The sequence below is a fragment of the Mustela putorius genome, unplaced genomic scaffold, assembly GCF_011764305.1.
Source record: "Mustela putorius furo isolate JIRA1106 unplaced genomic scaffold, ASM1176430v1.1 tig00000198_pilon_pilon_pilon, whole genome shotgun sequence".
Lineage (NCBI taxonomy): Eukaryota > Metazoa > Chordata > Mammalia > Carnivora > Mustelidae > Mustela > Mustela putorius.
In genome coordinates, this window is record NW_025421311.1 from 5,556,483 (window position 1) to 5,582,840 (window position 26,358).

Genomic DNA, 26,358 nt, shown 5'->3' on the forward strand with positions numbered 1-26,358 from the left:
CTCCCCTCCTGCAGTGATAAATAACTCAGGTTTACTGAAAGAATATTAAAAATTTTTGATAATTTTGGCATTGTTGCTGTAGAATTTTAACTACCAAGTTTTTTTTTTTTTCTTTTTTAAGATTTTATTTGGGAGGGAGAGAAGGAGAGGACACAAGCAGGGAGGGGCAGAGGGAGAGGGAGAAGCAGACTCCACATTGAGCAGGGAGCCTGATACGGGGCTTGATCCCAGGACCTTGAGATCATAACCTGAGCTGAAGACAGAAGATAACCCACTGAGCTACCCAGTTGCCCCTTAACTTTTTATTTAGAGATGTAAGATTTCCTAAGTAAAAACTGCCTGACACAGTTGACCTTTACACTTTCTAGTTGAATGCCACAGGTTTCAACTGCCTGGGTCCATTTATATGTGGACTTTTTTCACTAAATACAGTATAGTATATAAATGTATCTTCTCTCTTATATTCTCAAAATATTCTCTTTTATATTCTTCAAAACATTTTCTTTTCTCTAGATTATTTTGTTGTAAAAGTACAGTATGTAACACATTTATAAATCTATGTTAATTGACTGTGTTACCTATATGTCTTCCTGTCAACAGCAGGCTATTAGTGGTTAAGTTTTGGGGGAGTTAGGATTTAAATACAGATTTTGACTGTGTGGAGATCAGTGCTCCTAACTCTTTCAGGGGTCAACCTGTAAAATAAATTTAAAATTTTAGATTTAAAATTTTTTGAAGGTTGTTTCACATTTATCAGTAGTTGATATACTTAGTAAGCATCTGAATTATGTTTTCCAGTGTCAAAGTGCGATCAGCTGCTGTTACCTGTTTGAAAAGCATTTTAGCTACAAAGACTGGACATAGTTTCTGGGAGATTTACAAGATGACACCTGATCCGATGCTGATCTATCTACAGCCTTTTAGAACATCCAAAAAAAAGGTCTCTCAAATAATAAATATTTATTGAATACCCAAACAGTTCTCTTTGCTGTGGGATATGAATATCAAGTTGCCTAAATAGTATTATACTAACATTTAACTTTTCTTAGAAGTAATTCCAGCTGTATTTGAATCCAGCGGATTTGTGTTTTTAATTATAGCAGTGTGGAAAAGTTGGGATAGAAAGGTCAGCTTATGACTGACTTGGGTGATAGGAGGCGTTCTTAACGATAGGCCTTTCGTCTTAGGAGTAGAAAACCCTTACACTGTTGCCAAGAAATCCACTGATGCTGGTGTGGTTTGTAGGTATTGTGCAACAAGCAAGTGTATATTTCTGTAGGAAGTTAAAGTATCACAGCTGCCTAGTGAAATACAAGGTGACCTGTAGATTCTCCCTTTTTCCACTTTAATATCATAACCACGTTTGACTGAAAGGACTCTGAATGATATATAAGAACTCTTGCTTCTCTTTCAGTCTAAGTGTTTGTCTTTAATAGTTTCTTTTCCTAAAGCTGTTGGGAGATAAACAGTAGAATTTTCACCAAATTAACTTTGGGACATATACCCACTGTAGTAATAGTCTTTTTAATATATCATAAGTATAATTTTGGTCTTAGTGAAATTTGTGGTAATATAAACTATTAATAAAACCAGTAACATAATCTGTAAAACACTGTAGTTTTAACATTTTGAAGTCAGTTCTCTGTGGTAGACTTGAAGCAGTTTTGTCCATGAGACCAGTGAGGCAGAGAGTTTGTGATGTGTGTCTTATACTACTAGTGAGCTGCGATTAGATCTCAAGTATCCTACTGCATAGACCAGTAATTCTTTATCATACCACTTGGCCTTCCATATGAACATAAATGTATTTTAATTTTGAGTTATCTGGTGCCTCCAGAATTATTTTTAACTATATTTAGTTTGGTTTAGAAACAGATTTATGCCTAGATACTTGTTCTGCATGGAAAAGAGAAAACATATTTCTAATTACTCTACTTACATGTTTTGACTGTTTTCTTTCTAGTTTTTGGAAGTGCCCAGACTAGACAAAGAAAATCCTTTAGAAGGCCTGGATGATATGAGCCTGTGGATTCCTCAAAGTGAAAACCATGACGTTTGGATAAAGAGGCTGACTTGTGCTTTTTTGGATAGTGGAGGCACAAAAAGTGAAATCCTTCAATTATTAAAGCCAATGTGTGAAGTAAGGAAATTAATGAGTCTGCCTTAATCGCTTTCTACCTGTGCTTTTTGTATTTGAGCCTTTTCATAGTTTCCTTTGGTTGTGCCATTCCATTGGGCTTCCGAGTCCATATTTATGGCCTCTCTTTCTAAAAAGAGTATGTGTGGGGGGCAGTCATGCAAGTCATCTCCAGGAAGCATCTGTGCTCAGCTGTTGGGAGTCCATCAAACAGAGCATCTTCATGTCGTTGGAGCTCTGTGTGGTCAGGTTCAGCTGTGGCAGAGCTACGTACCAGATGAGCTCTAAAGGGTGCATCGTTTGTTACTAACAATAGTTACAATACTGATGATTGTAAATTACTTATAGTAACCAAAAGTCTGCTTTTTTAAAATTTTTTTTTAAGGTTGTTGTCATTTACTCTCCCTAGTATACTTTCTTGAGTAAAGAAAAGAGATAGGGTAGCAGTTAACATTGCTCTTTAATTTTTATTTATTTATTTATTTATTTTAAAGAAAGATTTATTTATTTATTAGAGAGTGAGCAGGCACTCTCTTTCTCACCTTTCCCACTCTAGAGAAGGAGAGAATTCTAGGCAGATGCTGTGCTAAATGTGGAACCTGATGCGGGGTTCTATCTCGTGACCCCAAGCTCACGACCTGAGCCAAAACCAAGGGTTGGATGCTTACCTTACTGAACCACCCAGGCGCTCCTGCTTTTTTATTTTTGAAGGTCTAATACAGTTTGTTTCAGTAGAGTAAAGGCTTATGCCAAATCAAACACAAAATTTACACGCTTTTATCAAGTATGCCATCTAAAGCAGTCTGATATCATGATGCTCTAAGATTTTAATGCTAATATAATTTATATGGTCCCATTAAGCATGATTCGGTGATAGTTTGAAAACAAAATATCTGACTAGTTCAAACATCTACCAGTTAAAAGTAACAAACTGATAGACAATGGTGTGGATGGAACTGAAGGGTATTATGCTGAGCGATATAAGCCAGTCAGAGAAAGATAAATAGCATATGATTTCACTCATTTGTGGAATTTAAGAAACAAAACAGATGAATGTAGGGGAAGGGAGGAAAAGAGAGGGAAACAAACCGTAAGAGACTGTTCGCGGCAATGAACAGACAGAAGGCTGACAGAAGGAGGTGAGTGGGGGATGGGCATTAAGGAGGACTTGAGGGCACTTGTGATGAGCCCTGGGTGTTGTATGTAAGCGATGAATCACTGAATTCCACTCCTGAAACCAATTTTACCATGTATGTTAACTAATTAGAATTCAAGTAAAAACTTGAAATAAGAAACCAAAACGGATAGTGGAGAGTATTTTGTTTGATAAAGTGCCTTCATTGAAAGCAGTTTAAAAAGCAGTCTTTGCTTCTACAGAAGAAGTGCTGGCAGTGAATAAATTATCACACCCCGCATTACTACACTGCACTTGTACTGAGTCCGCTCAGTGATAGCCTTGACACACACACACAGAGCATTTCCCTTTAGTGAACATGGCCAAGGGTTTTTTATAAAGTTCTGACTTTGCGCCACAAGATAAAATGTTCCAGATACACATATACACAACACCCCAATCCCAAATTCCTTCAGTTCTTTATTTCTAAAACTGCCGTTTTTATTTGTCTTTATTTTAAAAAGAAAGTGTGCATTTGGTAGTCTGTCGTCTGTCCTGTGAGTGTGGTATGTGATGAATACATGAAGAGAGTACCGTGACGAAGATAAGGTTGCAGAGTATTTTAGTGTACCACAAGGATTAAAGTGCTTTTCTACACTTGGGAGTGTATCACAGATAAGTACCCAAATTGTATACTCAAATAGGAGCTTATTAAAATAATAAACACTTGAGTAGAAGAAGAGTCAGGAGGACTTTTCACTGAGTGTAGAAAATGTACAAAAATCAGATTTTCAGCTTTTCTCTTAAACTTTGATTCTCCATTTTCCTTTATATCAAATTAGAAAACTGTTATTAGTAACACTTTCCAACTCTGAAATTTTATTTGCAGTCATGATGTAATAATTTCATTTGTAAACATCATCCTGTTTCTTTATGTGCGTGTGACCCAGACTGGCAACGGACAGTTGTGTAATGAACACCTTCGTTTCACGTCGACACTGTAGGTTACTTTGATTTTTCTTGAGCCCTGCCTGGTACATGCATTTTGTATGTGTTTTAGAGATACATTGAGTTCATGACAGATTTGTCTATTGTTTTTCTTTTAAGTCTGAGATGCCAGGAACGGAATGAAAATGTTAAGCGAAATAGATTATTTTCATGCGGACTGTTGATGCCACATGTTTGTATGTTCCAGGTGAAAACCGACTTTTGTCAGACTGTGCTTCCATACTTGATTCATGATATTTTACTCCAAGATACAGATGAATCATGGAGAAACCTGCTTTCTGCACACATTCAGGGATTTTTCACGAACTGTTTCAGACACTCCTCACCAACGAGCCGATCCACGACCCCTGCAAATTTGGATTCAGGTATTCGGTTAAATTTCTAGCATTTATATGGTTAACTTCTCAGTTCTAGAGAAAGATTTTGTCTGAATCCCTTCAGGATGCTGTATTGGCTTAATTTTGTAACCTCTGAGTATTTATTTTCTTATCATCTGGAGCACGGAGATGAAAGTTGTGATCCATTTTCCATGAGACAATGTGTGTAAAGCACCTGGGTTAGCACTCGATGTAGAATATGTCACCAGGGAATTTTGGCTTCTGATAGCGGAGCTGCTCACTGAGCGTTCCATGTGTGTCAGGCCCTGTGCTCGGCACTGGCACCCCAGATATGGAGAAGACCGCCTGCATCCTCGCAGTGGGAAAAGCATACAAATAAATGCAAGCAAATATTCTGGATCCTGTACTGGAAGAGAGGTTGAAATTTTTTGGTAAAGATCTGGCCAACTCATCTTTTTAAAATAACCCTTTGTATTACAGAATATTTGTTGTGGAAAATAATAGAGAAATTAGCATAAATTTAAAAATTAAGTTGCCTGTAAATCCTATGATCTAGGATCACTGTGGTTAATATTTGGTATACTTCCTTGGATTTTTTTTTTAACAATAGCAACAACAGAAAAACCCCAAAACAAAACAACCCTCCCCCAGAAAAAAACAAAATAGATTATACTTTGTTGACTTACATAACTGAATTTCTTTTTATGCTTCATACTATTTCCCACAGTAGGAACGTATAGCAGGAGAACTGCCATGAGGAGAGGAATAGTGTGTCGTGTGTATACAGAATACATCTACGCGTACTGGAGGGCTCGCTGGGGGTCCGTTTTTCAAACCTAAAATTAAAGGGAAAAAATTCACAAATCTAGAATGTGAACTTATAGTCTTTAATATGTGTTAGTAACATATTTTATGTGCACACATGAAACCAGGTACAGATTCACTTAGTGTACGTGAGACCAGGACACTTCTCGGACAATTGTTGATTTGTGTGTTTCACGGCAGCCAACTTGCTCTTCCCCAGTCTCGGCTGTGGTTCCTGTCACTTCGGCATAGGTTGTGACCATGTGATTCTCCAGTCTTCCTTTCTGTACTGCTGAAACCTCTGCTTGACATGACCGCAATGTCTGGTCGACCTCAGTTTGCTCTGTTCTGTGTTTTATGAGTTCTTCTCCATTAACAGCACTTACCCGTCTCTCAGGTGAAATAATAAAATTTTTAAACATAGACATGGAAGCTCCTTCTGTGTTCTGGTAGATTACAAGTTGGTCTTGTAAATGATCCACAGTATGCTTATGGGAATTTTCTTTAGATTATCAAAATGAAATTCATGAAATGAAAATTCTCATACAGACTTTTGCAAACTAAACTGTATCTCCTGTCCATAATTTCGGAAATATGGTGTACGTAGTTCAATTACTGGTAAACATTTAAACTTTAAATATTAAGATAATATTAAAGTCATATTAAAAACACTTTTTATTACTAAAGTAATATGATCAGTCACCGCCTACGATGACCTGACAGCTCGTTATGAACATGGCCAAGACTTTTTTCATGCTTACCATATATACATACATATTTATGCTGTCACCATTCATAGGTAAAAATAGCCTGTTTTATTTTACTTCTACGTAAAGTGCCGTATCTATATGGCTGTAAAAGGAAATTTAAATTTCATGTGTGAAATTCTGTGGTTTAAAAGGAAGATAGATCCCGATTGCTGTTAGATTAAATGGTTTATCTTTTGTGATGTCTGTCCCTTTCCTGCCTTCCCTTGAATGTCTCCTGTGCATCCCAGACTCGCTTCTCAAAGTAAACTTACCCTCTTCATCCCCTTCCCTTGGCCTGCTTCTCTCATGTCTTCAGTGAGTGGCACTCCATTGCCCAAGCCCGAGAACCTCTCTCCCATGTCCATGTGGTGGCCAGATCCTGCATGTTCTCTGTGGTAAAGAATGTGAGTGTCTGTTCCTCACTTGGCCCAGTGTCCCTACTGCCTTCCAGCTCTGGGGTTCGGCACAGGTGGTACTGTTCCAGTAAATTCTTGTTGGCCGTCTCAGGAGTGTTAACTGGTGCCTGGAACACTGTCACTCTTCTGTCACTGTCCCCATGAAACTTTTATTCAGATCAGGTTCTTTTCGATAGGCCTCTCTATGCCGTCCCCCTGTTTGGTGCTAGCCCTTGGCACACTGTGGTCTCGGGTTTGGTGTGCACAGCAGTAGGCTGTCGTGTTCGGGATTGTATCCTGAGCACCCAGTACAAATATAATTAAATTCTCAGTTTTACTAAGCACAGTAGGTTTTTTTTTTGTTTGTTTTTTTAGAGATTTTATTTATTAGGGAGAGAAAGATAGAGCATGAGCAGGGGAGGGGCAAAGGGAGAGGGAGAAGCGGGTTTCCCACGGACCAGGTTGCTGAACACGGGGCTCGATCCCAGGACCCTGGGATCATGACCTGAGCCGAAGGAAGGCACTTCAGCAACTGAGCCACCTGGGTGTCCCTAAGCACAGTAGTTTGTTTCAAAAATAAGAAATGCCATTAAATTCTGCTTCTCCATTCATATTTATTAAGAACCAGTTTTGTGCCAGGTTCTGCACGTCCTACCAGACGCACGAGGGAGGAGTGTGCGTAAGCAGGTCTGTCCGGGACTAAAGGGAGCGCTCGTTCCTTTTCAGAGCCCGAGCACCTGTTCCGATGCTGTGTGGATAAAAAGTCACAGAGGACAATGCTTGCTGTTGTGGACTACATGAGGAGACAGAAGAGGTAACAAAGTCAATATTGCTGCTTGAGTTTGGGGATTTAGCAGTGTTAATTTTAATTTTAAAATTAAATTTTAAATTTTGCTGGTTGAATTTTACCATGATTATTTTAGGTGCTGCTGCTGTAAGGTGCCGTATTTAATTTGTGTGATGCTTGGATCTTCCTGAAATAATCCATATTCAGGGTGACACTTTGGTTAAGACAATATCAGGAACTGGATAAGATAAAGTTTCTTTACTGTGAGTCACGGGTCTCAAAATGCGTGGTTCTGTATTCTGTGCTGTGGCGGTATTGATTTTCTTGATGGTGATAAATGGTTCTATCGTACAGTATCTTGTTCCTCTTAGTCCTCATGAGAGTTTTAACAGTGAGTGCAGGGGTTGCCAGAGGTCACGGTCAGATTGACCCCTACTGCTCCTGCATTGACCAGAGTTGCGAGGAAACAGTGTAGGAGACTGGTAACTGGGGAGGTAGAATTGGTGGCTTGTGGTGCGCAGGCCAACTGGTGGCAGTGGTTGACAAAGCGTGGGAAGGAGAGGCAGAAGGAAACTGAAAAATCCCCGCACGCCTTTACGTCTTGTCCCCCTCTTCCATCCTGCTCCGTTCCTGGAAGCGCTGGGTCTTTCGGCGTCTTGGCTGCCAGTTAGAAGGTTACTGATTCACTTTCTTGTCCTGTACCAGACCCTCTTCTGGGAAAGCCCGAAAAGAGCTTTAACTGCAGCTGGAGCCTCTGTTTCCTCGGTGTGGGGAAGCCTCTCACCTTGGAATCGTCCGGTGTGGAATTCTCTTAGAGGTGGAGTGGTCTTGCCCTGGGCAGGCCCCGGAGAGCGTAGAGGTTCTTCTACTTCAGTTCTCGTTCTGAAGAGGCCTCGAGGAAGAGCTGGAGAGAAAGTGAATAGAACAAAGCATGTAAAGACCCGAGTTCAAGTCCGAGTCCGGGACTTAGGAGCTGTGTGATCTCTGAAATGCAGGTTCCGCGGTCGCTGTAGTTAAGTGTCAGCTCCTGACCCGTCAGCCCGTGAGCATTTTCGAATCTCTGCGGCAACTGCTGGTGACGTGTGCTGTCTCCAGGCTTTACCACTGAGGAAACTGAGGCTCAGGAAGTGAGGTTGCTACAGATGCTACAGCTTGCGGTGGGGGGCCCGGCTGGATTTTAACCAGTCTGTGCCCCCTCCACAACCAGCGCCCTTAGCCACTCTCTGTCGCGTCTCATGTGTCATGATGGTTTTGGAAGAGGTGTTATCTCTGGTCCTTTCCAGTCCTGACCTGCTGTTAGCATAGCAGATGGTGGTTTGGTAACTTGGGACATGAACTGCACTAGGAGAAACACATAATCGTGTCTTAGCAGAAACAGTCCTTGCATCCAGTCGCGCACTAGAAAAGCTGTGTGTAGGTGCTGCTCACCATGCTGGGCGGCCCGTGCTTAGCCTGTGGTCTGTGGTTGCCTTGATGGAGCGCAAACGTGAACCCCACATCTGTACGATCTGATGACCCGTCGCCTTCATGGCGGGTGCTCTTTGAAGGTTCAGAGTTCGGGCTCTTCATGCTGAGAGTGGGCCGGCTGTATGTTGGGGGGCGGCACGCGAGCATCATTTTTTTTTTTTAAGATTTTATTTATTTATTTGACAGAGAGAGATCACAAGTAGGCAGAGAGGCAGGCAGAGAGAGAGAGAGAGGGAAGCAGGCTCCCCGCTGAGCAGAGAGCCCGATGTGGGACTCGATCCCAGGACCCTGAGATCATGACCTGAGCCGAAGGCAGCAGCCTAACCCACTGAGCCACCCAGGCGCCCCGCGAGCATCATTTTCTTTTTCACCAGAGATCGATTGCACTGTATTCTAGACGAGCATGCTTTTCTCTTGATTTTGAAGGTGAAGAAAGGGACCTAACCGCATGTTACGTTTTTCTTTAGACCCTCCTTGGGAACAGTTTTCGATGATGCCTTCTGGCTGGAGTTGAATTATCTAGAGGTTGCCAAGGTCGCTCAGTCTTGTGCTGCTCACTTTACAGCATTGCTCTACGCAGAAATCTACGCAGATAAGAAAAGCATGGAAGACCAAGACAGAAGGTAATGGTATTCAGACCTTTGGCTTTTTAAATTTGTGTTGACATGGTTTCGGGTCACTGTAAGTATAGTTTGTTTTACTCCTGCTTCTCCATTTAAATGACATCTTAGAAGTTGTCTGTCTTTTAAAGTGAAATGATAACATTTTAAAAGAAAGAAAAGGGGTGGGGCGCCTGGGTGGCTCAGTGGGTTAAGCCTCTGCCTTCAGCCTGGGTCATGATCCCAGAGTCCTGGGATGGAGCCCCACATCAGGCTCTCTGCTTGGTGGGGATCCTGCTTCCTCCTCTTTCTCTGCCTGCCTCTCTGTCTACTTGTGATCTCCCTGTCACATAAATAAATAAAATCTTTAAAAAAAAAAAAAAAAAGAAGTAAAAGGGGTGTTTATTAGATAAGACTTGTAGAAATTTTCCAGATAGCAAGCTCCTGGGGGACAAAGACCACAGTTACGTCTCTGTATATTCCCCACAGCAGGTAGCATCGGGAACTTAATACAAGTGATCACAGACAGGTTTCACATGATTGAGTGATTCCCCAATTTCAGTGAAATTAATTTTACCCCTAATACCTCAGCTTATTCAAAATCCGTTTTACTTGCTGATTATAAAGTAATGTAACGGATTTCTTTCTGTTTCTAAATCACTTTAATTACTTTGCTATCCACCTGGATTTCTACTGATTTAATTAGCTTTTCCTCTGAGTTCAAACTCTTCTAAGAGTCGAACAGGTGTTTCCTAGATCATAGTGGAAAAGGAAAAACAGCAAGGGTAAAGAGTGGAAAACGTGCACTGTATCATCCCAGCAACCCTCGGATTTATTCATCTGACGTGGCCTAGTGTTTATTTTTGTTGTCAGCCTCGATTTCCAACCACAGAACCATTCATATTACAGAATCGAAGAAGCGAAGGTGTACAACGTTGCTGCGTTTCTCATGCTTGCGACTTAGAGTTTCTGCTTTGGGTTGTCCTTAGGCTGGAAGTACTGTGGGTCTTAGACTGTGGAAAACCAGGAGCCAGAATTCAGATCCTACTCCAAACATCAGTCAGTGTGCCTGGACTGATTTCTTAACTCTATGGCTTGGTCTTTAGTTTCTATTTTTCAACTGAAAACAAAAATCGATATGTAGATGTAGATACTGTGCATAACATGGGATTGATGTGTTCACCATCATTGTAGACTGTGTATAAAGACAATTCTGTCTTCAGAATTGAAGATGAGTATGTGAAATGGGTTATTGCTTATTCTTAGAGACTTAAAATCTGAGTCAGGGTCTGCTAGGAATTCTGATCTGAACATGTTTCAGTATCCTGGTTTCACAGAGTATTTCTTACTAATCAGGAGGGAATAACTGAACTCTTTGATGGGTATAAATAAAAATCACCTGAATTGGTAGGCAGGTGATTGTATAGAATTTGACACATTTTTGAAAAATTGCTTATTTAATAAGCAGGAAGGCCTGGAGTTTTATTTTGGTTAACTTTAAAGATTTTATTTATTTATTTATTTATTTATTTGACAGAGAGATCAAGTAGGCAGAGAGGCAGACAGAGAGAGACAGGGAAGCAGGCTCCCTGCAAGACTCGATCCAAGGCCCTGAGATCATGACCTGAGCTGAAGGCAGAGGCTTTAACCCATTGAGCCACCCAGGCCGCCCCTATTTTGGTTAACTTTAGGAACGAGTCCTTGACCATAAGGCTTGCTGTCTGCTTTACCAGTTTGGTTTTGACTTTTTCCCTCCAGGTGCCTGATGGCAAAGGGAGAGCAGACAGAGAGATGAGCTTGATGGAGGGCAGGGAATGCTAGTTTTCTTCAGTGACTCGGAGAGGTGCCCTGCAGTTGGATTTGTTAACTTGCTCTTGAGCACAAATGAAATTTCCAAGTTAGTGTCCGTAGTTATTTCAGAAAGAAATCCAAAACTCCCTCATTCTGATCTAGAGCAGAGGCCTTAGCTCCTGGCCTCAGTGGTTTCAGTGTTTCTGGTCCAGTGGGGCATTGACTGCCAGGGAGGGTTACAGCCTTGGGCTGACCAAGTCATCACCTGCAGGACTGTCTCCCCAGTTTCCAGATTTCTCCTCTGAAACCTGACTCTCTCTCCATGACTTGCTAGTGAAGAAACTCCGTAGTGTCTGGATAGAAAGGTCGGGGGTTATCAGTGTGCTTCCATCCCTCGGTGCTCTGTGCCCCTCCAGGGGCTCTGTGTTCCTCGTTTTTACAGATGTTGTTTTTATCAGATGAGTATGAACCCATAAATATACTTTAGTTTTCCTCATTTTTGAGCTTTATGATGAATTATATGTGGACTTTTCTACAACTTGTTTTTCTGCTCAGTATTTTTGTGAGCTTTATGCGTGTGTGGCTGTGGTTCATTCATCACTGCCGCTTCGTGTTCCTCGCAAGGACACAGCACGGTTCGTTGGCCTGTTCCCCAGTTAATGATCTGTGTCTCAGTGTGAAATTATTGCGTTGCCGGGTATGCAGAATTTCAGCCTTAAAAGCATAATGCCAAATTATTTTTAATGTCATTATACCAATTTAAATCCTTCTTGGAAATGTAGTTCAGGGGGGAGGAGGTGAGTAGAAAGCCTTACATTTAAGGAAGGGGCCGAACAGGAGTACTAGAGGTACTACAGGTACTGCCACTTTTAAGATTTATTTTATACTCTGGATTATTCTTGTCATAAACAGTTCAGGGGTGACATGATTTCTGAGTTGAAATCACTTATGGGACTGAGTGTCTTATATATAAATGCATGGTTTACAGCTCAGGCCTTGGACTCCACAAATTCAGGTTTTCATCCTGTGCTTAGTTTTATAATCTTAGGGGTAGAGGGATCCCACTGATGCCCTGCTTTCTCAACACCTGATATCATCAGACTTCCTAATTTTTGCCAGTTTATTAGGTGGTAAGTAGTGTCTCATTGTGGTCTTAATTTGTGTGCCCATGATTATTAAGGAGGTTGAACTTCAGGTAAAACCACTGATAGAACATTTAGGAAGTGGGGAGCATCTGTTTTGAAACAGGCCAGGCTCTGTAAATAAGTGTATTTTGGTATCTGGCCTCCCCATATATCAGACTGTCATTAAAATTTGATTCTCCTTCAAAATATTAATGCTCACAATTGTGTAAGTTATATTGAATTTTAAAGTGTAAATGTTTCACTATGTTTTATCTATGACCTTGGTTAATTTTTCCCATCCAAGTCTATACTGTCTTTATTAACAAGCTTCAAAGTAGTATATTCTCATTAAAAGAAATGCTCTTGTTACAAACAGAAGTCTTACGTTTGAAGAAGCAAGCCAGAGTACAGCTATTTCTAGTTTGAGTGAAAAAAGTAAAGAAGAAACTGGAATACGTTTACAGGTAAATATTATAGAGACCTTATTTGCGATACTATTTATTTTATAGTTTGGATAATTATTTTGTTGCGGAGATTATAGAGATGTCATTTGATTTTCAAACAGATGTTACTTTTTGGACCGAGTGTCATGTGCATAAGTTCCTGGTCTGAAGGTTGGGCCTTGGAGTAGCAGAGAGACTTGAGTTCTCATTCTGACTTAGCCACTTTGTTGTAAAATCTTGCACAAAATTACTTACCTCTCCAACCTTGAGTTCCTTTCTCTGAAAGTTGAGATAAAAACCACCTGTCTCGCAGGGTGAATTTATACCATGTATTTTCTGCCACAGTAGCCTGTTCATTTTCTTTGTAGCATTTAACATTTATAGTCATATATTCATTTGTTTCCTTCTTTAGTGTATGTCACACCTCAGGGCAGATGGCTTCTTCTATAAATCTCTTAATGTCTGAATTTCTTTAGTGTGCTCATTCCTCTGAAGTGACAGTTTGGTCTTTCGACTTTGCTTAAACCCCTGGTTGTCTCTCCTACTTCTGCTTATAGCTTGCCTCCTGCTTCTGGAAGAAAACGGGACAGGGAGATGACGTCCCACCATCAGACGTAGAAATCTCCCTGCGTCTGCTTCATCGTTAATGTTTTCTCTTGTTAGAGATACGCCTTCCCCTTCTGGTCAAGACGGTCCTTCCTGTGCTTCATTTTCTATGAACTCTTTCTCAGAGGATTTATTCTTTACTATGTTGTGCTCCCTCTGAATGTGCCTAAACATCTTCACAGTCCTATTAACTATTAAAATCACTTCCCTTCAGGGGCGCCTGGCTGGCTCAGTCGCTAGAGCAGGAGCCTTTTGATCTCGGGTCATGGGTTCATGTCCCATGTTGGGTGTGGAGCCTGTTTAAGAAAAAATAAAATAATTTCCCTCTATTTCATCCATTCTGGCCTCCCTTCCATAACAGCTGGCTGGACATTGTGGAGGACCTGTATGTCGTTGCTGTCTCTCGTTTTTCCCTTTCTAGGCTCCTGCCTGAAGCAGCACTTGCTAATCCCACACCCCCCAGAACCTCACGTGACTAGACCGGGATTGGGGGGGGATCACTGCCACCCCCCCATGTCCTGGGAACACTTAGAACCCTCAGGCACGGCTTGTGTGACGTGTGCGCCCTCTGCTGGCGGATCCCATTCTCCCTTCTCTTTTCTCTTGGTCTTTTTTTTATAGTCTTATCCTCTTTTACTGAGTTTTTAAAGTATTTTCTATGTGTTCAGGCCCTGTGCAGGGCTTGGGTACTGAATGAACAACAGCAAGGGCTCAATTTCATGTTCATGATTATCAACAGTTTAATTAGAATTATAAGTGTAGAGTTAGGCCAGTGTCAGTGAATTTGTATGTAGTAAATTACTTCCCAGAGCAAGCATGAGGCACTTGAAGTGCTTGACTGGTTTTCTATGCAAAAGTTTCTGACTCTTTCATTTTTCTCCTTTTTCTTAAGCAGGTTCCACGCCCAGCATGGAGCCCAGTGCCGGGCTTGAACTCATGCTACTGAGATCAAGACCTGAGCTGAGACCGAGAGTTGCATGCTTAACCCACCGAGCCACCCAGGCAACCCCAGTTTTTTATTGTTTTCTGTTCTCATTTTTATTTTACTGAGATGGTTTTAAACCATCAATTTTGTGCAAACTTAACAACAGAGATTTGAGTCAGTAAGCCATTTCTTTATCCATACCACATTTTACCAATTTTAACATAATGCAAATTTGAGGTTTTTGTTTTTCAGAGAAAAATTCATGACATTTATTTTCACTACATTCAAGTTTTTAAGAGTCAGACTTCGCAGACATCATTATCCCTAGCACAGTTTTAGCAGTTGATAGGATTATTTGGTTTTGTTTTCTTTTTTTTTTTTTTAAATTCAGGGTCTTTTGTCAATCCTTACAAATTTTAGGGTTGTTCTACTGTGTGAAAAATGCTGTAGTATTTTGACAAGTATTGCATATAACAGTTTTGTTTTAAGATTTTATTTTTGAGTAATTTCTATACCCATTGTAGGGCTCAAACTCACTACCCTGAGATCAAGAGTCACATGCTCCTCTGACTAAATCAATCAGGCACCCCATTTGTTTTTGTTCTATGATTATTTTTGTATGCGTTAAAAACCTGGTATTGGGATTGATTTCTTTTTTAATTCATGAAATTGTGAGCGGTTTTCTTCAGCTAGTCAGTCATTCTGTTATTTGGAGTCAGTTTGTTGTGTTGCTGGTTCAAAACTTTATATTTCAGGGGCACCTGTGTGGCTCCATGGGCTAAAGCCTCTGCCTTCGGCTCAGGTCGTGATCCCAGGGTCCTGGAATCGAGCCCCACATCGGGCTCTCTGCTGGGCAGGGAAACTGCTTCTCCCTCTCTCTCTGCCTGCCTCTCTGCCTGCTTGTGATCTCTGTCTGTCAAATAAATGCAATCTTAAAAAAAAAAATAGCTTTATATTTCAGGGGTGCCTGGGTGACTCAGTTGGTTAAGCGGCTGCCTTTGGCTCAGGTCATGATCCCGGAGTCCCAGGATCGAGTTCCGCATCGGGCTCCCAACTCCATGGGGAGTCTGCTTCTCCCTCTGACCTTCCCTCTCATGCTCTCTCTCACTCTCACTCTTTCTCTCTTAAATTAATAAATAAAATCTTTAAAAAAAAAAAACTTTATATTTCAGTATCCCTGCCTTTTGTAACATAACATTTACTACTTTTATAACATAACATTTAGAGTTGGGAGATACATGTTGGTACTGGTAAAAGTTACACTTTGCTAAATTTATAAAGTGACGTTTTTCCTTCTCTGATGTTTGTTGCTGCCTTGTTTTTAGGATCTGCTCTTAGAAATCTACAGAAGTATAGGAGAGCCCGATAGCCTGTATGGCTGTGGCGGAGGGAAGGTCTTGCAGCCCCTCACTAGGTAACCACATGTTTCTAGATGATGCTGTTGTCATTCTGTCTGTGAAGGACTTCAGTGCACGTGGAACTCAAAGGGATTTTGCAAATCTCATTGCAGACTACGCACATACGAGCATGAAGCAATGTGGGGGAAGGCCCTGGTGACCTATGACCTCGAGACGGCCATCTCATCCTCAACCCGCCAGGCGGGGATAATTCAGGTGAGCTGCTGCCTGCCCCGGAGCAGCACTGCCGGCCTTGTGCTGAGCTGCTGTCAGTCCGAGCAGACGCACAAGAGCCGGGAATGTCCTTGCTCACAGTGGGCTGAAAACCCCGCGGGACACGCGGGACACGCGGCTGAATCGGTCAGGTCACTGACCTCAGGGAGAGTGTGGATTTGGTGATGGTGGTCTTGCCAGCTGCCAGCAGAAGACATTTCCTCATGGGGTCCAGTGCGCCACACGGGGCCGTGTCTCCCAGAAGCCGTTCCTTGGGGTCTGGGTCACCTGTGCTACTGGCTGACTTCCTGTAGCTGTTCTTGCATCACAAAGCCGAGGCTTGGGAGCGCCCTCTGCGCCTCGGGGGGAACTTACTAAGCAGGATTGCGGGATTTTCACTGATGTGTTGTGAAAGCTACTTTTTGTGTTTGCTATTTTTTATTTCTCTAGTTCTGTTGAGTACTGAGCTTTTTTTTTTTTTTTAAATACTCTCCTGCTCAGGCCTTGCAAAATCTGGGACTCTGCCATATTCTTTCCATCTATTTGAAAGGACTAGATCGTGAGAACAAGGAGTGGTGCGCGGAGCTCCAGGAACTCCACTACCAGGCAGCGTGGAGGAACATGCAGTGGGACCACGGCCTCCCCGTCAGGTGAGGGGAGCTCGGGTGCTGTATGCTGCGCTTTCTTGAGCTCCGCCCAGCACGCCGCTGCTCGTGTCACTCAGTATCACGGGGGTTGTGTGCTTTCCCAGCCGTGGACATGCCTGCATGGCTCCGGGAGGACAGCAGGAAGCAGAGACTGTGCGGGGAGTGGATTTCAGCCTCTTAGGGCAGCTCCACTCCCCGCCAGAGATAGATGCTTGGAAATAGAAATCTATAACGTATTTCTTGTGAGAGTTTCTGTCTGTCCATCCAAAGAAAACTACTGTCCTTTCCCTTCCCACACCCTGGTGCAGACTCTTGGGTTAGCCAGCACTTCCGCGGGATGGTTCCCAGAAGTCTGCTTACCTGTACTGACAGAATGTTTCCTTCTATAAAAACTGCTAACCCAGGAGCACGGGAAGATGCTGTTTATAACCTGCATCGTGATAGCACTGGTTTTTCCGACTGGAAAGCCAAACACCTAATTCAATAAAAGATTTCGCTTTTATCTAAAAAGTTTTCTGGTGACATAAATGCCAAAAAAAATGAGATCATATGAATTATATGTTGAATTGCCTTCATTGAAAAAAATTTTATTAACTGAGGTGTTTTTCCAATTTCAAACTATTAGATTGCTGTAACATTAGAGAAATGCTCTCATATTTTTACAGCCTTTTACCGGCGGAGCATATTCTCGCTTCCCTCGGTAAACCACCACAGACTGTTCTTCCCATGGCCGGCGCATTCCGGGCATGTCAGCTTTCTCCGGGTGCTTCCTGTTGGCCAAGCTGTTCCTGCTCGGGGCCTTACATGCATCTTGTTTTTCTCCCTGTCCCACGTGTATGGTGTCTTGTCATTCAGATTCTCGTTTAACAAGGCCACATCTCACACTTGTGCTGACCACCTGTCCAGAGTAGCCACCCGGATGTCCCAGTAACCAGTTTTTTTTTTTTTTTTTTTTTTTTTTTTTTTTTTAATTTTTTATTTTTTATAAACATATATTTTTATCCCCAGGCCAGTAACCAGTTTTAATTCGCCACATGTCCCTTGTCACTGTCCAATATTTTTTCATTTATTGTCCATCTTCTCCAGACCACAGCATGAACTCCATGAGAATGACGGCCCTATGTGACTTGTCTACTCATGGATCCCTTGACTCTGGAATGTGGTGCCAAGCGCCTGGCACACAGTTGGTGTTCACAGAGTCAGTGCATGAGAATGTAGCATAGTTAGAACCAGCCAAAATAGCTGAGAAATTACTCTTTTCTGCTTGAATAATTTAAATGATCTACAAAATTCTTTGTATTTCTTGCCAAAATTCCTAGAAATGCATTTTTTTAAGTGGAGAAGTCTTAATCTTAGTTGTCAGATTTTTTTAAGTGAACTATTTATACATGTATATTTTAGGATTCTTTGTTTATAATTACATTTTTTCCTTTTATGTTTTAATTATCTCACAGCAAAGGACTAGAAGGACCCAGTTACCACGAATCTCTGTACAATGCTCTGCAGTCTCTGAGAGATAGAGAATTCTCCACATTTTACGAAAGTCTCAGATATGCCAGGTATTACAAAATGAGTTACTGTATTTTAACGTTTAGTGTCATGGCTCTTTTTTGAAAACTTGATGAATAATTTCAGTGTGAGGACTTGCACTGGTGAAGGGATAAAGGACTTGGTGGGTTTGGTCTGATTGTTTGTCATTCTCGTACTCCTCTTGGAAACCACATTCCCTGTGTAATAAATTGTGCCAGTCAGCACTGACCCTCGAGCAGTGCGGACAGGGGAGGCGAAATCCTGTGACTAAGAACTTCTTAGCTCCTGTAAGTCTGAGAAATAAGTACTCAGATCTGTTCTCTCTTCTGCAGGAAGGTTTTCGTAGGAACTCTGGGTGTGCCTATCCTAATAGTTGTCTTCTGTATGTTACAAAGGTGTTCTCTGTGTTTCAGATGTTTTATATTAGAGATTTCTTTTATGCTTATTTGTCAAATAGATATATAGTACTAATTGACCTTTTTTTTGGTTTTAGATGTAGCAGCATGCTTATAGGTTAGGTACTTAAATCAGTTGTTACATTATTTTTTTTATATATATATATATAAAATACCTTTTTATTTTTTCATATGGTTCAGATCTGTTCTTTTCTTTAAAAAATTTAAATTCTCTTTAGGACCAGGTCAGCTCTTTATGCAGACCCCTCAAGAACGTCTTGTTGATTCCCACCTCTCTCTCTGCTTCCTGGACCTCTGTGTCCTGATAGTTTTAATCTTGTCTCCTCTAGTAGCTGTGTGGCATTTACCTCTTAGCATAGTGTTCTTGCTGTAAAGTAGTAACTCATGGTCAGGACTTACGGATACTTGGGCTTGTTATGAGGCACAGATGAGATCATGCCCAAGAAGGTACTTAAGTGTAACAGACTAAACACATGTAATACACTGGTTTTTATTTAACAGTAGTTAGTGACCTATTAAATCCTGTATTTTACTACAGAAATATTTGCTACCATTTCAGTGCATATTATGTGCTAGCCATTTTGTTAGGCTCTTTCTGTACATGTTCTCTAAGCTTCAAAGTAATTCTGAAAGTGGAAAAAACATAGGAACCCTGTAACGGGGCCTGGGTTAGCGGCCAGAAGTGGGAGATCCAGGGTGAACTCTTGGTCCGAGCGATGACTCTGTGCCCGCCGCATTGTGCCAGTGGCACTTGTGAATGTCAGGAGCATCTGGTCACCAGCAAAGCCAGTGAGAACTTTTAACGAGCAGATATGAGCTTCCATCTTTCTGAAAATCTCTTAGTGTCCTGTGTGTCTTGTGTTTTCCCCCTCCAGGGTGAAAGAAGTAGAAGAGCTGTGCAAGGGGGGCCTTGAGTCTGTGTACTCCCTCTACCCCACACTCAGCAGGCTGCAGGCCATTGGCGAGCTCGAGAACATTGGGGAGCTGTTCTCCAGGTAATGTGGTTTGGACGACTTCAAAACAAACCCTCCAGTGCAGTTCTGCTGTTTTCTCTCTGCAGTGACTTACAAAACAAGAAAAGAGGCTATCAGTAGGTTCGTTTCTTTTATCACGATATAAGTTGATGAGCCTCGTGAGCTGTGTTATTAAAAGAAGTGTTTTGAAAAATATTTACTGTAAAAATACAAGTTTTTGAAATTTAGCCTCATTGTGCTTTCTTCTTCACAGCTCTTGCCCTCTTGTACCCCACATAAAGTTGTTTTTTTCCTCATTTTTTTTTTGCCAGAGAGCATGGTACGCCATTCTGCTGTAATCCTATGTTGGATGAGTGTCGTTCTAGCTCTCCTCTGCCATGCTGTCCTAGAAGCTTCCGAAAGCCGCTTTCATTTCCTAGTCCTTCCCTTGTCGTCTTCTTCCTGTCCCTGCTTCCTCTCGATTCCTGTCAGTGCAGGGGTTCTGAAGGATTGGACAGTACTGCTTCATGTGGACTTTTCATGTAAACTAGTCTTGGAGTATGCATTTTTTCTTCTTTAATAAACCATATTTGCCAGGTGCCAGCATTTCTCTCTCTGAATTGTGATTTCTTTAACAACTATAATCATGCATAGAGTCATCCCCTGTGCCTAGTTGGACACAGTAGAAATTAATGAGTTCACTTCGTTTCCTTGCTGACGTGTCTGCATTTGCCACAGGGAGTGCTGGAACAGGACTGGGGGTATAGGCATTCTGTGTGACAGGCCTGATGAATGTCTTCTCTTTTCAGAAGAATATATACTTAGAAGTGCTGCCTTTTCTGAGGTATTTTTAAGAAAATCACTAGAAATGTTCATCATCTATAGCCCCCATGCTGACCATCAGAGAGCTGATGCGTATGGAGCCTTCTAAACTTCAGTCCTTTTGAACCATTTTGAATTTCTAATGTACTTAACAGTAGGGATTTTGTTTTCTTCCTTTCTCTTGCTTACATGAATTCTGTGACTGTGCTCACAGGTCAGGCACGGATAGGCAACCTTCTGAAGTGTACACTAAGTGGCGGAAACACTCCCAGCTCCTCAAAGACAGTGACTTCAGTTTTCAGGAGCCCATCATGGCTCTCCGCACGGTCATTTTGGAGATCCTCATGGAAAAGGAAATGGAGAATTCCCAGAGAGACTGTTTCAGGGATATTCTCACCAAGCACCTTGTAGAATTCTCCGTACTAGCCCGAACTGTCAAGAACACTCAGGTAATAGGATTTCAAAACCATGTCATCTCACCCCATGGCCTTTCCTTTTGCGACAGAATATAGAAAGTACAAGTAAAACAGAAATGTCATTGAGAAACAGATTGTTATAAAAATACTGTTTAGCATAATTTCCCATTTCGGCATCCAACCTTCTCTGGGTCTGTTTCCTGGTTCTAAGATGACAAGATGTAGCTTACTACATTGATAACAGTTCACTGATTGTATATAGTGTGTGTATACACACATATATGTACGTACATATGCTTGTATGCTTATATGTACTAAAGAGAAAAAACAGGCCCATATGGGGCTGGAGGAGGCAGGTGAAGATGTGCTTGAGCTGGTCCTGACAGATGTCGTCAGTGGGTGGTGGTTACGGCTCTCCTGATTATTACTCGTGCTCATAGTAGTAACAGTAAAAGTAGTAATTCTTGTCTGTTCTTTTCATTTCAGCTCCCTGAAAGGGCAATATTTCAAATTAAACAATATAATCCAGCTCGTTGTGGAGTCTCTGAGTGGCAGCTGGAGGAAGCCCAAGTATTTTGGGCAAAAAAGGAGCAGAGTCTCGCCCTGAGTATTCTCAAGCAGATGATCAAGAAGCTGGATGCCAGCTGTGCAGAGGTTCACTTTTTTTTTAATTGGCTGAATGAATTCCTGTTACAAAAGAGTGACTGCTTTAAAATATTTTTAAGAAGTCCACTGTGAAGTAACTCGTCCATGAACAAGAAACTGTAAAAAGGAGCCTGGAAAATTAGTGTTTGTTAAAGCAGTCTAGAAAATACTCGTTTTTTTTCTATTTGCAGGAATTCTGCCAGTCCATCTTGTGGTAGATTCATTTCATTTATCCCAATGTTAAACTGTTTTTATTTATTTATTTTTAACTTCATGTGGAATTGGAGAAGGATGCGTAGGAAACAAACATGAAAGAGCTACTATAAGTTAGAAACAAATAGGAGAGGAAATGCATGAGAACAGAAGTTAAAAGAGGAGCAAGTTGGAATGATTGTCAGTCTGCCTGCTGGGGAAGTACAATGGTTGATAATTTCTGTAACTTGTCAGTCCACCTGCTTAGGAAATACAATGGCTGATAGTGTCCTACTACTGGCTACTGAAAACTCGTTAGCTTCTGGAGCTTTCCCTCACTGGTGGTGTTGCACTCAGTGGATTAGGACAATGACAGGACTCTTTTCACAGGGTTCCTGAGCCTTGAACCTCTGGAAATGAAACATAGCCTTTGTAGAGTGCCTGGTGTATACAAGTGTTCAGTAATCGTGAGTTGCTTCAGAAGTAGCAATAATAATAAATAGTAGGAGAAGATTATTTCATAAAACTGACCTATTTGTCATTATTAAAATTATTATATGGTGAAAGCAGATGAGGAAAAATATTTTTATCCTGCTTTTTCACCTACATGGAAGATATTTTCGTATATTGTGCTGGTGAATTGCATTTTAAGATTTTGCTTTCTGTATACAGAATGATCCCGACCTAAGACTTATATATGCAGAATGTCTGAGGGTGTGCGGCACCTGGTTAGCGGAAACTTGCCTGGAGAACCCTGCGGTCATCATGCAGACCTACCTGGAGAAGGTCAGCCCTCCTAGAGGCCCTGGAGAGCTGTTCAGTATGAATACACTTGATCTTTTCATCACGGCCTTCATTTTTTGGCTATATGGCTGTTGTAGCTCTGTGTAATTTTTAAAGCAGAATGAAGTGCAGTGCTCTGAAAAAGAAGGACACTGTCTGTCTTCCCTCTGCCCCCACCTCCCGCTACTCTCAGCCAGCTGTTTCTGGTCATTTCTCATTTATCTACAAAAAGAGCTGATTAAGGAATATCCACGGCAGTCTTTAATTCCTTTGTCATCTCAGCTGCCTCCAAGTAGGACTTGTACTTCTGTAGTCCATCCCCTTTCAGCCTTCCTGTTGCTCCTTAATTGCTTCCGTTTAATTAATTTTGGAAATAGCTAGTGTAGCATGGAAATCATTATATGACTGTCTTTAAATTTTATGGAGCCCTGTGTTTTTATTCAGTTCTTTAAAATATTAGCTGTTTGGGTTATTTCTGCACCATCAAGGCTATTTGAAAATTTAAAATAGTGTACTTCATATATTTTAGCTTATCCATTTATATATATATATGTGTGTGTGTATATATATATATATATATAAATGGATAAGCTAAAATATCCATTTTAATGGATATTTTGAAAATATATATTCAATTTTTATATATATATATATATATATATATATATAAATTGAATTTAGTGCAGTATTTCTTTGAGTCTTTGGATGCATTTAGTATCTCTGTAATATAAATGGATTGTGTTTTCTTCAAGGCAGTGGAAGTTGCTAGAAATTACGACGGAGAAAGCAGTGATGAGCTTAGAAATGGAAAGATGAAAGCATTTCTCTCATTGGCACGGTTCTCAGACACTCAGTACCAGAGAATTGAAAACTACATGAAATCATCAGAGTTTGAAAACAAGCAGGCTCTTCTGAAAAGGGCCAAAGAGGAAGTGGGCCTTCTCAGGGAACATAAAATCCAGACCAACAGGTAATGAGATGTCCACCAGTGGAAGTGATGAGATAGACAGATGTACAGAACCAGAGCGTGAATCATAGTCTTTGATTCTAGACATCGTAGAGTATAGGGCTTTTTGTTTTGTTGGTATCATAGTTACAAATGTTCAATTTAAATACCGAAGAGTTGTCTCTTCCAATGTAGTCAAACCCTTCTTCAGACCTGCCTTTAAAGGTCTGGTATACGATAGGGAAAGTAGAGAAGGGGGTTAAGCAGGCAGCTCAGGTAGGGTCCCTTTGTCCCCAGTTGCCTAGAGTGGCTTTTGAATTGCACAGACTTACTTCCCGATATTAAAAGTAGTTTTAGAATTTTGATTTTTCTCCGGGGATGGATACCTGACTGTTCATTTGTGTTGTATTTCATGTATGACTTTGTAGTTCTGTACCATTTGACGGGTTTTGCGTTTTCTTTTAATTATCCAATGCAAGATACACAGTAAAGGTCCAGCGGGAGCTGGAGCTGGATGAGTGCGCGCTCCGTGCCCTGAAAGAGGACCGTAAGCGCTTCTTATGTAAAGCAGTTGAAAATTACATCAGTTGCTTACTGAGTGGAGAAGGACATGATATGTGGATATTCCGTCTTTGTTCTCTCTGGCTTGAAAATTCCGGAGTTTCTGACGTCAACGGCATGATGAAGGCACGTGTTCTCTTTTAAACCCAGTATTCTAGCCTGTGTTGCATAAGCTTAGACATAAGCCCAGCAGTGTCAGAGATTTCGTATAATCTTTGTATCCCTGGAATTTGGTTTGATGCTCTACTCATAGGTACTCGTTGAGCTCCAGTGATGCAGGTTTCTGCAGAGATGAGAGCATCTAGTTCATTCTTTGCCTATTCTTTCTCAGTTACTGCTGGGAAGTGCCAGGATGCCAGACCGGGAGAGCTGGAAGGCAGTTAAAGATGAGGTGGCCACAGGCAGGTTTTTCCTCCTGCTTTATCGTTTCTGAGATTTTTTAAGTAAATTACTTTTATAAATGAAAAATAAAGTTTAAGGAAAACGTTAAGGCAGTAGTATTTCAAAAGTTTTCATGTAAAAACTTTAGATTTTATTGAGGATACCTAATATTAAAGTTGTGCTTACCAGATCTCATTGGCAACCAACTTGAAGCTTACAAATAAAATGTTTCTCCTGGATGAAAAGAATGCTAAGACTCTTAATAGATACAAGCGGTCTCTGCTGCTGGTGCTCATTAAATCCTGTTAGTTTTAGTGTACAAGGCACAAGTTCCTTCAGTGTATCACACACCTCCTTCTCTGTCGTCAAGATCACAATAGCCATCAGATCCACATTTCTCTTCCTTAGATTCACTGGAATGAAATCCCTGCAAGTGTTCTAGTTCTGAATACAATTTAATTTAGGATCAAATGTTGTGTCTTACCAGTGAATCAATCTAGAATACCCATCAGGAAGACTAAGATGAATGTCAAGGGAAAAAATGTAATTAGTGAAGTTCTTTGAACAACAAGAAGATCATGGTGCTAGTAGCATTATTTTAGAAAAATTTACTTGCTTAGATGCAAGACTTTTTAAAATGCATGTTTCTTAAGGCTTTTTTTTTTTTAATGATAGACTGATGGAATGAAGATTCCGTCATACAAATTTTTGCCTCTTATGTACCAGTTGGCTGCTAGAATGGGGACCAAAATGATGGGAGGCCTTGGATTTCACGAAGTCCTCAATAATGTAAGTAAACTTGAAAATCAAAACACAGCTGCTTTTCTTTCATTTTTTATATATTACTGTTCCACTCTAGGATATGAAAACACAAAAAAGATTCTAGTCATTCATATTTATTTTGTTGTAAAAGGGCAGGAATAAAAATTCCCTTTTGTCTTATCTCACTCCACGTAAGTTACTCCATTTCTTTGTCATTTCTCCCCATTTCTCTGTCTCACATACACGCACTCAGCCCACGGTGGCATCTGGTGGAAAAGCACATATCCGTAATGCGGAACAAAAGGAAAAATGTTACGGGTTTTCTGATTTTGTTTGATTGGTTGGTTGCATCAATCTAACAGTCCTTTGTTCTTTGACAGCTTATCTCTCGAATTTCAATGGATCACCCCCATCACACTTTGTTTATTATATTGGCCTTAGCAAATGCAAACAAGGATGAATTTTTGACCAAACCAGAGGCAGCAAGAAGGAACAGAATAATAAAAAATGCACCTAAACAAAGCTCTCCACTCGATGAGGTATTTGGGTCAATCATATATACCTTTTGGAATTGCGGCGTCCAGACCTTCCCACAGCAATCCTTTCTTAAGTCTCAGGGATTCTCTGGCCGTATTCGGTTTGTTATTGTGCCGCCTAACACTGGCTCAGAATTCCTGAATATTCTCCTGGTATAGTAGATACCAGTATTTTTTTTTCCTCACAGCATTGAGCAAAGAGAAAATAATTTCAAAATACACCCAAGTCCTTTACTGTTGATATTATTCCACCTTTGATGTATTTCATTCACAAGGTGACTCTTCTGTTTCTGAGTGACTGTAGTCTTTCCAGTGTTTAGTGCATGAATTCTGCTTCTCCTTTTGTTGTAATGGAAAAATATAAGTGTTGGGTATTTCTTTCTGTAATGTTGTTTTGTTTTTTCTTTTCTGAATAGGATCGAACCGAGGCTGCAAACAGAATAATACACACTATCCGAAGTAGGAGACCTCAGATGGTCAGAAGTGTTGAGGCACTCTGTGATGCTTACATCATATTAGCAAACTTAGATGCCGCTCAGTGGAAGACTCAGAGAAGTAGGTGTTTGAAAGAATTACAGCTGTTTTCATGCTATGGTTTTCTCTGGACGGGTATACTAAGAACGGAGCCTAATATGTAATCTCTCTAAATTTACCTACATAACGTTCATTACAGACATGAAGGTCCTTAATGATTACAGTTCCCACATGGTCCAGAGCTGAATTTTTCTCCAGTAGCTTCAGCAACCCCTAGTCCCTTACCATTTAATATCTTCTGTTACCTGATAATATGTGACTGTACTGAATTAATCATTTGATCTCTCCAGGTCATCTCCTGGTACAAATACTTGTCACAGATAATTACTTGCATAGA

General features: G+C 40.9%; 1 protein-coding gene across 4 annotated transcripts in view; it reads left to right on the forward strand.

Moving 5' to 3' along the window:
- ATM (ATM serine/threonine kinase) overlaps positions 1-26,358 on the forward strand; it is a 122,684-nt gene that overhangs the window by 74,777 nt on the left and 21,549 nt on the right. Inside the window, exons 37-55 of one of the 4 annotated variants that reach the window (XM_004764400.3) lie at positions 799-940; positions 1,964-2,140; positions 4,447-4,624; positions 7,272-7,359; positions 9,267-9,422; positions 12,690-12,777; positions 15,613-15,701; positions 15,798-15,900; positions 16,399-16,547; positions 17,999-18,103; positions 19,366-19,485; positions 20,480-20,714; positions 21,168-21,335; positions 22,191-22,304; positions 23,054-23,271; positions 23,727-23,934; positions 24,865-24,978; positions 25,332-25,490; positions 25,904-26,042. In XM_004764400.3, coding sequence (XP_004764457.1) covers positions 799-940; positions 1,964-2,140; positions 4,447-4,624; positions 7,272-7,359; positions 9,267-9,422; positions 12,690-12,777; positions 15,613-15,701; positions 15,798-15,900; positions 16,399-16,547; positions 17,999-18,103; positions 19,366-19,485; positions 20,480-20,714; positions 21,168-21,335; positions 22,191-22,304; positions 23,054-23,271; positions 23,727-23,934; positions 24,865-24,978; positions 25,332-25,490; positions 25,904-26,042 — 2,750 coding nt within the window. Of the gene's footprint in view, positions 1-798; positions 941-1,963; positions 2,141-3,775; positions 4,252-4,446; positions 4,625-7,184; positions 7,360-9,266; positions 9,423-12,689; positions 12,778-15,612; positions 15,702-15,797; positions 15,901-16,398; positions 16,548-17,998; positions 18,104-19,365; positions 19,486-20,479; positions 20,715-21,167; positions 21,336-22,190; positions 22,305-23,053; positions 23,272-23,726; positions 23,935-24,864; positions 24,979-25,331; positions 25,491-25,903; positions 26,043-26,358 lie in introns of those variants that run through there. The other 3 variants (XR_006605961.1, XR_006605960.1, XM_045077534.1) reach the window with 3 other exon arrangements.